This window comes from Sphaeroforma arctica (genome assembly GCF_001186125.1).
Source record: "Sphaeroforma arctica JP610 unplaced genomic scaffold supercont1.793, whole genome shotgun sequence".
Lineage (NCBI taxonomy): Eukaryota > Ichthyosporea > Ichthyophonida > Sphaeroforma > Sphaeroforma arctica.
This window is the reverse complement of record NW_014039765.1, coordinates 2430-13811: the sequence shown is the minus strand read 5'-3', so window position 1 is coordinate 13811 and position 11382 is coordinate 2430. Positions and strand designations below refer to the sequence as shown.

The following is an 11382-nucleotide window of genomic DNA, read 5'->3' as shown; positions in this document are numbered from 1 at the left end:
GTGCACTACGTTTGTCACAGCCTTTGGGACATATAACGCTATTTGATCCACCTTCTGGCATGCATGATAGCTCATACGACGACGTTTTCTTCCTCACCGGCAATTGACGGTAGATTTGAAACATTTATTATACGAACGATGTCGTGGATTGTAGGATCAGTAGCTGGTAGAACTTGCTACTGAAGTAGAGTATTATTTTGTATTTTGATGCCATACTTCAAGGTGGTCCACCAGGTCCTGAATCGTAATAGTATCACGATTCGCACTGTCATGAAATGATAATCTCGAAGTTGGGATTTGTCAGCAGCAGGTAGGGGTTATAGAGTTTAAACTTCTAGAGAGAACGTAGTGCTCTGTGTGTGATCTTATAGCAGAAGAATAAAAGTGTTCAGCGATGTGTTGCTTTGCTATCAGTTGCCAAAATAGTCCGCAGCAGTTTACGACGCGTTGTACAGAACCTTAGCAAGGCTACTATCTTTTGAGTTTTGTTGTGTGAGGGTTCATTCTGCACGTGAAGTGCAAACATCTTGTTCGTATGGTTCGTAGGGACCACAGGGGATGACTGGTTTGACAAATCGAAGAATTACTGAGATCATAAGTGTAGGCCATTAGTAGGCCATAACAAGATCTACAAGCAATTAGTCATAGTTCAAGCCGTCCTCCTGAAGGATAAACCTTGTAGCCTTGAAGAGTTTAGATACGCCTGAGTTTGAAAGCATGGGTGGCAACTAATAAGACAGTATTGAAGTTCATAACCTATTGAGACCTATCAATGAATTCCACAGTAACTGAAGTTTATTCATGAACTAGTCCTATCTATTCATATAAAAATATACCAGGCTAGCGTAAACTGCAGATAGGAACAATACGGAGCGATATGCCAAGTTCGGGGAGCGGAAAAAAACACAGGTTTGGGGCTCAAATCGTATCGGAGCATAAGGATTTTTGAATCCGACAGACCTTTGCCATAATTACAGGAAATCTGAGGAGTTAAAGCGAATTGTATCTCGATAAAACCAACTCGGGCATATGTCTGCGTTTTCAATTTATTAAAATATACTCCGATATTTTAAAATCATGTGTTGCGTGCATCATTACAGTGTACGATATTCTGTTTATAGTGCACTGGATTGAGCTGTAGTTATTTATATGCTCAACCACTTGCCTTTGTGCGCTCAATCATTTGCTTAGCAGCTTCATGAAGGTCTCAAATATTCCATTGTACACAATCATTCCACTACGACTGAATATGACCAAACCGCTCAACACTGGAATCCACAAAAAATATAAGGTCATGTTTCTAATTATATGATGCTCAACAAACCAGTATTCAGGCCACATCAAACATAATCTCTAGGCGCTGGTTTCTAATTCAAGTCTATTCGCGGCGGACGGGCGGAGATAATATTATCCAAAACTGATGCGTACTTTTAAGTCAATACTATCACAGAAAACAGAAAAACTCTCGTCACCCGGAACATGCAGTTTTCGATCAAATATTTATTTTCCATTACAATGACGTATACGGTAAGCGCAAACTTTCTCGGTGCCAAATATGTCGGTGCTGTGACCAATACAGAAGACACCGAAACTCCTGCGAATTATGGTAGTATTAGTATCAATGGCTGTGATCTTGGAGATACCATCAAACTTGGGGTTTGCAAGGTATCGAACGTTGTTTGCCATATTATACTAGCAGACAGCACCCGATTATACCGTTGATGCAAAGATCGTCATGGATCTGTAGTTTGGTATTTTTGTCTTATAGTTTCATAACAATGTGAAGGATGTCAATACATCCTTGGCGGATCCAAATTGATACATCAGGGCAGGTCCGAAAGTGTCAGAGCTCGCTGAGAATCAAGTACACTGGGCTATAGCCGATGAAAGCGATGATTCTTTCATAGTTGAATCTGTGCTCAGCTGGTGTTATGACGAACTCGCTCCTTACGACTGGCAACTACAGAATCTTATCTAATTTTCATACTTGTACAATCTTACACCCGAACAAGTGAACTTTGAAGACTACGAAGTGTGCCTAAAGGGGTGGGAGTGCTATGCAGAGACTGACTGGGGAGTTGAGCGGACCCGCGTAGTTTATACTCCTCTCAATGTCCATGCACATCGCGCAGCAGCCTGGTTTCTTATCCAGAGCTTACATAGGTGTTGCCATGATGTAAACTTTGCTCAACACTGCGGAGGTGGTCAGCAAATGGACGAAGACTGAACTGAATGGTGAACCCGTCAAGAATTTTCTCGTCGGTCTCAGTACCATCTTGCGGACGATTGTTACTATATGTTACTATGATTTCATATGGGAAGCTGTCGATCCAACTTCAAACTTTGCTACTGTGCTAGTTGTATCATTCGATTTATTTTAAGAAGTGAGACTGCGAAACATGTTTTTGCCGTTAGGCTAATTTATGCTGTTAGGAGAAATAAAACATATGAGCGTTTGGACTTTGTCTTCTCATACCACTACCTTGAGATTGCCAAGAATGAACTCAATGACTCCTTTCCCTGTGGGTCTTTTAATTCAACTTGAATATGTAGATATTGTTGCAACAGCTCTATCAACTAAGTTGGAAAGGAGAGAAAAGAATAATCAAATTCCTATGAGCCCTCACAACGTTTGTATACGGTAGCGCAGCCCGATACTGCATCGACAAGTGGAAAGTTCCAATAAAACATTTATATAGGTTAGTGTTGGTACACTTTGAGACAGAATAGTGTTATTAAAAATTATCAGATAGGTGGCCCGATGAAACCTCTAAAATCACCTGATGTGTGGATGAAGTGGAGTCAATGTAGCGCAGTCAAACTTCACATTCAGCTCATTTTGTAGTTTCGAGTTCATCATGGATGTTCCCTCCTCTAGATATGGTTTGAGGGCTCTAGGAGTCTAGGGGGTTGAAAGTAATATATCGGTTTCCGCGGTTCGTGTACATAGCTTTGATATTTTTTAACAAATTAAATTCAAATACCAACTAACCTTAAGCATCAAACCTTCCTATCTTGGTGCATCATTGCACGTTCGTAGGCATGCATAAACACACGCTGATATGAGATATACTCATCGTCAGTAATTTGGAATTAGGCACTCGCGAATACGAGTAAGAAATGAACTTATTCATATCTATTAAAGGATTTATATGTTTATACTCACGCGTAATACTGTTTAGCTTAGCGAGTTCGAACCCGTGAAAATTGTCTATAAGTACCTCACTGTGTGCGACACTTAGGTCTGAATGGCTTCAAAGTTCCAAAGCGGGCTTGGCACCTGCTACGTTGCAGCATACTCATATCTGAATGGCCGCTATATATTGTAGCTTCTTTGCGAGAGCGTGGAAGATAAATGTATTTTTTTTCTTGTTACTAAGTATTTGATTAATAGATATTATGTCGGTGACAATTTAAAAAGTTGTTTGCACATCTCTCTCGTGATCCTTCTCCTCAGTGATGGTGTGATCTGCGAAGGTATCCTCTACCTCAGTCTCAGCAAAAGATTTCTGTGATATAATGATAATAATTGTGCAATTAATTCGAGCGCTACATATTTTATGAAAGGTTGCTATATAGATCCGCCCAAACAAAGATAAGTATAAACAAATGAAAACGCACTTTTAAACCGACGAAGATCCGCCCAAAAATATGAGCAAAAATAAATTTGAATAAATAGAAACGCACATAAAAACCGACATACCATACTAATAGAAATACCACTTTCTCGCATATTCTGTACCATCAACTCATTGTAATTCTCAAGGTACCGAATGTAGTCTATACTCCTCTTGAGAGTCGATCCCTTGCACTGCTTGATCTGAATAGAGATGGAAGGTAAGTCAGAAAAAGAAAAAACTCGCCCACCCTACTAGCTACAACAATTGAAGCTGTGATTTAAATAAATAAATCAGATTCTCATGTTTCAACGAGCCACCAAGAGGAACAACTGAATGAGATATGAAATCCATGAATATCGTACACACCTTACTACGTGACAGCGCAACGGCCGGTAACATCTCTTGGAGCTCCTTTATCCTATCATTGATATTATACCTTCTTTTCCTCTCAACTGAAACAGGGACAGTGATACCATATTAGAAACCGTGAAATGCAAATTGCAACTATACTGTCCTGCATCTCAAGAAAAGAGAACAGCTATCATTTTCTACATACGTTCAGATGATACACGTGTGAAGTATGCATGGCGAGTTCCCGGATAACAAAAATACAATCCAAAAATCTACAAGTGAATATACACAGTGTAGGCAGACTTACTTGCATTGTGGCTAGCCTTCTTTATGCGGCTTTTCCTCGACAGATTCACATCCACACGAGATGCGGGTGTGTTAAACATGAAAGGGCCAGTTGTTGCACCAGCAACAGCTGGTGGAGGCGGATGAACCTTTGCCGCCTGGAGGTGTAATGGTGAAATGGAGAGACAAGCCGATAGTCAGATACACATATGTAGCAGCATGGTAATAAATCTAAAAGTGCAGATGAGCGGAAATCAATACCCATTCACCAAATTCACACAGATTTTTAGTAGAAACCTGTAAACACGGAAGAATTTTACAGGGAAACAGTGTATATACGAATCTATATCCATACCATTGTGGCGTTGTAGGGGGTCGACCCCCTCCTGGGTACCAGAATCTGATGGACATTTGCCGTTGGGTTCACTGATGGGACTGAGACCCGGTGTAAACCCGCCGAGTTTATCGGGACAGGAGCGCTCTGAGGTACTTGTGCTAAGGTGGATGGCAAGGGTGATGTATTTTGTCTGACTAAATTGCCAGTTAGTATGGCGTCCGTATGTAGTGCGGAAGGTGCCGAAAGTTGAGTTTGTACACTAGGATGTGCTTGAGCTTGAGCTGGTTGCTGTGTGTGTGTGATGGGCTGAGAGAAAGTATGCCCCAGGCCGTTATTTTGCTGCCTAGAAGCGTTGATCGACGTATTTTGCAGCATAGGCGCCATGGTGGAGCCAGGCAAAGTTTGTAAATGCGCGAGTGTTGCCGGAGTACTGGTTCCAATATTCAGATCAAACATAGGCTTCATATCCGCACCAGATGCAGATAAAGGCGACACTAAGGTCGCATCGCGGGTATTATCATCACGAGTGAGCGACATCCTTTTGAGGTCGCCAATACCACTCGCGTGTAGTCTTTCAATCGATCGGGGACTTGACAGAGGGCTTTTTACCGGCCCTCCTCCTATGGTACCTGATCTTTTCCTCGTAAAAGTTTCCGGGATATCCAGCTGGCGCCCAAAACTCGATGCAGCCTGGGTTGTTCCTAAAGTACTTGCCCGAGACAAGGACTCCTGCATATCTACTCCATCCCCATTACCAGAGGTGTCCATCAAATCTTGAGAGCTCGTCGTATTCTCTAGCCCTACCCCACTCCCCTCCGAACCTGACTTGGGTGTTGATGCTGGTGTAGTGTTATTACTTATCCTATTGTCCATACTCTGCTGCCTTTCAATGACTTTTGCTTTCTGTTTCGCATCTAACACATCCAACAACACAGCCTCTTTTGCTGCAGCCATGGCCTGTGCACGTGTCGTTAGGTACCCAGTAGGTGCACTGACTCCATACGCAGTACTAGCCTTCTGTTCGGGTGTTTGCGACTCACTAGCTGATTTTGGAGACTTACCGTGCTCTATAGACTCTGGTAGTTCCGCACCACTGTCTATAGAATTCTTCCCCGAAAGCGAGTTGCGTCCGTTTCCAGAAGTACTCTTGGCAGCGCTGGACTGTGAACTCTGCGAAGAAATAGACTCGCTACGACTGTAAGGCTTTCGGTTGTCATTAGCACTATGGGATAGAGACGAATGAGCTGCACCGCCTTGCCCGCTACCATTGTCTGACTCCGATGTAGAGAACGCTTCTCTAGATTTAAAAGCAGAGTCCTTGCTAAAACCAGAATTCGCCGAGTTGCTACCAGAACTCAATCCGTCGCCATCTAAACTGACTTTTCCCATAGTAGAGGTCAATGTACTTTGACAACTAAGCGAGCTAGCAAGGAGATTAGTATTGCGGGGGGTATCTTGACTATGCATACTGAATTGATGTCTCAAGTTATTATTTTCAGGATTCATGCCGGGGGCCAATCCTGCTCCTTGCGGATGTGCTTGTGATGCTCCTACGGCTGGCTGTGACATAAATAGGCGGATATGAAGTATAGATGATATCAATTCACAGGCAAAAATAAAATCCCAACCCACGAGATACAATATATACAATAACGCCCATATTAAGCAAAGTCCGGACCGCGAATATAAACCGTACCTGTCCGTTTAGAAAAGCTGACGCCTGTGCCCGCAACTGCGCTTGCATAGCGTCTGTTTGCGCCCCGCTACCCCTCATCTCGATACCATTGCCCCCTAGACTCGGCATGGACACATTTTTTTGGTCAACATTGGCGTTTTGAGCCTGTGCTTTATCACCCTTCCTTCGCAGGTGATAATTTGTGGGAAACATCAGCATAGGTAAGGGTTCGTTCGTATTCGTCGCTCCTGACGCTAGAAGCTGTTCGCTATATGCGGGTGGAGCCGCTTGTACTTGTTGGTGTGGTTGCAACGCATGGGCGATCTCACGTCTGCAGAGAGGCGCGGAAGCACTAAATGATATTAAACGTATATCATATATTCTCGATACGAGTGACAAATTAAAAGCAAAAATAAACCCACAATATAACTTCCAGTGCTACAGAAAGCAGGAGTGTACCCGAAAACTCAAGTTGTACCAAATGTGTAAGGATCAAACATACTGTATCTGCGCCTCCGTAATCTCTGTGGGCGATGTGCTTGAGCTAGCCCCACCCGAAGATATTGAGCCGACGAGCGGTTGTGCAGACGTAGCAATCTGTTGTTGCTGCATTTGAAAAACAAACAGCACCTAAGTATGGATACGAAAGTACTAGCCAGTCATGGTTGCACGCTTGCTTGTATTTATTCAATCTCCGTGTACGTTCAGACACAGAACTAAGAAATATGATACTCGATATGGATGGCGAAAGAAAATATGTACATTGTGAAAAATATAAAAAAAGTTCTGTGGCAAGAATAAAAAAATAGATAAAAATTAGAGTATCAGTAGTATGAGGAATGAAAGTAGCGATTAGATTGACGAGAAGTCGCATACAAGCAATACTGTACCTGTAGACCCAGCCACGGATCTTGAAACTGAAACTGAAATCGCTGTTTCATCTGCTCATGGTGTTTAGGGCAAAAGGTTGGGGCAAATGCAAAAAGAGGACAAACAATACAACAATATTTACCTTTTTCTTCGTACTTTTCATTTTTGAAAGCCGGCTTCAATCGAATACAAATACGGTATTAAAGCACATTCACAACATGTACATATATCTGTATGCAATTCTTCAAATTGAACCAACACATGCATACCGATTGTTTTCTTTCCACCAACTCAATGCCAATCAAATACAAAATCACGAAAGTGTCTTTACCTCATACAACACAAAAATAAATTCAAACCTCGAAAGACTGCCTCCGAGATTCACCATCAGCACTACTCAACACAACGCACTACACCAGACGCATATACAACATACATCAAACACTCAGATTTTCTTTCCAGTACGGCAACATGGTACAGTGAAAACGCTGAAGCTCGCACTTTGATGTAATATAAGAGAGTAAAGATTTACACATAATCCTTACTAAATCTTCTGAACAATATCCAATGACTTTACCTGGTGTTGATTGCGTAATTGTTCTATTTTTTTCAGCTCTTGCTGCTGGTTCTGCAATTGTATTTGTAGTTGTGCCAGTAGATTCTGCTGTTGCTGTGGTTGTAAATTCGCCAGACTGCTGAGCTGGCGCTGTTTGACGTAAAGCGAAAACAAACAAACATTAAGAATCTATGATGGCGGAAGACGATGATACACAATATAAGAAATGAGATTCAGATAGGAAATATGAATTGACACTCCAACCCTGAGGTGTTTTCAGTTCAGAACATACTAATACTTTCGAAATAATAAATGTAGGGGGAATGCGATGCCTAAACAAGTAAAAGGTGATCCGACAAACCTGTTGAGCTTCCCACGGATCCATCGGTTTATCACAAGCCCTCGTCAGTGGGTTACCATCGATGTTGACATTATAGGTAGGAGGATTGACGTTCATGTCAAGTGCAGGGATCAGATCTATACCACCACCTGCAAAGTTTTGTGCAGAAGATCCCATAGATCCTCCTGGTGCCATAGCAGCCAGGGAGACTGGCAACATCGCATTTGAAGGATTGAGAGCAGTCATCGGCGTCGACATATTGTTCATAAGGCCTGAAACAAAAAGAGAAATGGCAGCACGCAATTGGCAAGCTATTTTATACTTGACTTTGGTAATGATGGAACAAACTCTTCCAATATAATCATGCAATGAGTAGATTGTCATATAAAAACCATCGAGACGACATAGACATACATACACAGCGACGACAAGTTTGATTCACTACATGCACCACAGATATTGGCAAGCAACAATTTGAGATATGCACACGTGTTTGTCATTTCCCAAATCGAACACACAATTTTGCATACTGAGGTCAGAGCCGCCAGGCATACCAGCCAGCGCATTCGCACTCGCCTCACTGAAACGAGTAAGGTCTGCTACGTGTCCCACTGATCCTTGATCTGCAGTTGCTTTTGCATCGTCGTGAATTGATTGCAACCGTTGCATGTTCATGCGTTCCTGAGGTCGCAGCGCAATAATTGTAAAATAGGTTAAGGTTGTATCTAGACCAGTTGACTCAATTTGATCAGGTGAGCAGTTGCAGAGCTCAGCAGCCAGAGGCTACAAGTTAAAAAGTATATACACCGTTACTCAGCTACATTTCGATTATAATAAATTCGAGAAAAACAGGAAATGAAAAGCAATAACCGTTATCTTTGTGCAGAAAACACAAAGCTAATATTAGTTTATGTTTATAAGCAATAAAAAGCCGAAGTAAATGCAAAGAGAAGCCCCAAAAGATTACCGTAAATAGTCGAAAATAGTGAGTCAGAAAGTTAACAAGTACCTGGCAGAAAGAACCTCGGTTCTCGATCTCGTGCATCATAGCCTATACAATATACCACACAAGTGACATAATAAAGAGAACATGAATATTTGTGTTAAACGTATTCAGTTAAAAGGCAAATTCAAAAATTACAGATATAACAGAATATGAACACAAACAAACCTGTGCATCGATTTGTGAATTCTTATCGTTGGTGACGGTATGTGAATATTTATCACAAGCTGACTATGGGGCGTTTTACTATATTGCATAAAACTGTGTTGTAAATACATATGAAATTGGATAAGTATCCATACCTGTACTAAATCTACAGGGGCTTGTTGCTCCATCGTGCTTCCAATGGAAAAGTCTGTAGTTCCCATGTAGTTAATAATGGCGAGATTAGAATACATTACCAAAATAAAAACTAACGAATGTGGTCCGCGCGCTCTAAAACCCCAGTAATCTAGCTACTTATATAAAGGCAAAAGAAATATAAAACTCTTCAACTATAAAGTATACCTGTGTAAGTATACAGACACAAACGCGTGCAGCTGATTCGTCAAGTGTACCGTGAACTTCAACATCTAATACTTCCATCGACAAAAGATCACGCCAACAACAAAACACAAATCGAATCGAAAGACATATACCAAAATGAGCCAGATTGATAATTCTTTATCTATCAACCTGTAATTACATAATTTAAAATTACCTTGTGTTAATACAGTCCAACCTCGGATTCCCGAAGGGAGTTACTGAATTTGCAGGATAAACGGCCCAACTCAAATCGGGGGTGTGATTGAACACTACAGCTTGATATTGTTTTTTTAAAGGCACTTACTATAATTAAGCGCCGGGTATAGTGTAAAAACTGAGTGTCTCAAAATATATGTGGTGGTTGTCTATTACACACGTACGAAGGCACATAATAACCTACTTACTCAACTACAGACCTGTCTTCTACTGTAGCATATCGAGTCTGCCTCAAATGTCGAGCATGTTTAATGTTGGAGAAGGCACGCCAACTGTCGCAAAAGCCAAATAGCAGCGCCAGAGCCCAGACCGGCACTCCCTGTTCGATATTGTTACTTTTCTTAAAAATTAAAAAGTTTATGGGTTCTTGTTTAGAAAAAAACAATTCGGAAAAATGTCAGTTTCCTATAAGCTACTGGCCCTGGAACCCCCTGGTCAGTTGTGAATTTGCTATTCAGTTAATTTCGTTTCACTTCCTATGATGTTAGTGGCTGATTTGCAGTGGAAATCTGGGTATAGTATAGAGCAACTTGAGCCACGACTCATCCTGCCTTTGGTCAAAGGGAATAGTAAAGAGCAGATAGGAAGAGTAGCAACATTCAACAGTATACATAAGTATAAGTATTTCCTAATAAAACTATTGCGTTTCCTCCTTTCCAATCGACTACTCTCTGCCTATATGGAATATGGAATTATGGATTATATAAAAAGAGTAAATAGAGAGAGTGTGTTAAACAGCTAGAGTAAATTATAAAAAATGGAATAATATAGGCATTGTGGACTTCTTGAAGTTTTATGCACTTGTGCTCTCTCGCGCCAGCGCCAGCCCGTCCGCACACGTCGCACGATCGATTCACAGGGCGCAGGGCCGCAGGCTCGCAGCAATTGCCCTCGCTGAGACAGACCCCTCATCAGTCCTCAGTCTTCGATCCTCAGTCCTCAATCCTCACTACAGTAGAGGACTCCTACACTACTAAGTAGTAAATAGACTCCTACAGTCCCACTCCCTTATCCCCCTGCCCTTTTCCCCAGAAAGAGGACCCAGCCCCCAGTCCCAGGGTCTACTCTCTCTCTCTCTCTTCTCTCTCTCTCTAGTATAAAAGTAGGACTCCAGAGTCCAGACTCCTGTATAGAATCTGCGATCTGCGTGCGCTTACAGTAGGACTATAGAGTGTAGGACTGTAGGATACTCAATACTCTCTCTCTCTCTCTACTACTAATAACTAAAATTAAAATTAAAAAAGAGAGAGAGAGAGAGAGAGAGAGAGTAGTGAGTATCCTACAGTCCTACACTCTATAGTCTATTTATATATACGTATATTTATATATATTTATATATGCGTATATTTATATATATTTATATATACATATATTTATATATACATATATTTATATATACATATATTTAAAAATATTTACATTTATATATATTTATATATATTTATATATACATATATTTATATATATTATATTAATATAAATTTATATATACATATATTAATAGATTCATTTATATATATATATATATATATATATATTGTATATGTATATGTATATGCATATGCATATGTATATGTATATGTATATGTATATGTATATGTATA

At 40.9% G+C, this 11382-nt stretch overlaps 1 protein-coding gene across 3 annotated transcripts; it reads right to left on the bottom strand.

Annotated features, from left to right (window-relative positions):
- Positions 1 to 3142: 3142 nt before the first annotated feature.
- Positions 3143 to 9374, bottom strand: SARC_08624 (hypothetical protein; the record flags this gene model as incomplete). 3 transcript variants are annotated; one of them, XM_014297388.1, is made up of 12 exons in its annotated part: positions 3143 to 3509; positions 3704 to 3820; positions 3987 to 4072; positions 4279 to 4414; positions 4612 to 6153; positions 6290 to 6599; positions 6771 to 6874; positions 7159 to 7209; positions 7716 to 7844; positions 8056 to 8306; positions 8565 to 8715; positions 9340 to 9374. In XM_014297388.1, coding segments are annotated over 12 exons (3008 nt in total), but the record flags the coding sequence as incomplete, so codon positions are not given. The 3 variants fall into 3 exon arrangements, with proteins under 3 accessions (XP_014152863.1, XP_014152862.1, XP_014152861.1); XM_014297387.1 differs by lacking the exon at positions 7159 to 7209 and having other exon boundaries at positions 3414 to 3509; positions 8553 to 8715; XM_014297386.1 differs by lacking the exons at positions 7159 to 7209; positions 8565 to 8715; positions 9340 to 9374 and having other exon boundaries at positions 3414 to 3509; positions 6290 to 6452; positions 8056 to 8385.
- Between the last annotated feature and the right edge of the window lie 2008 nt (positions 9375 to 11382).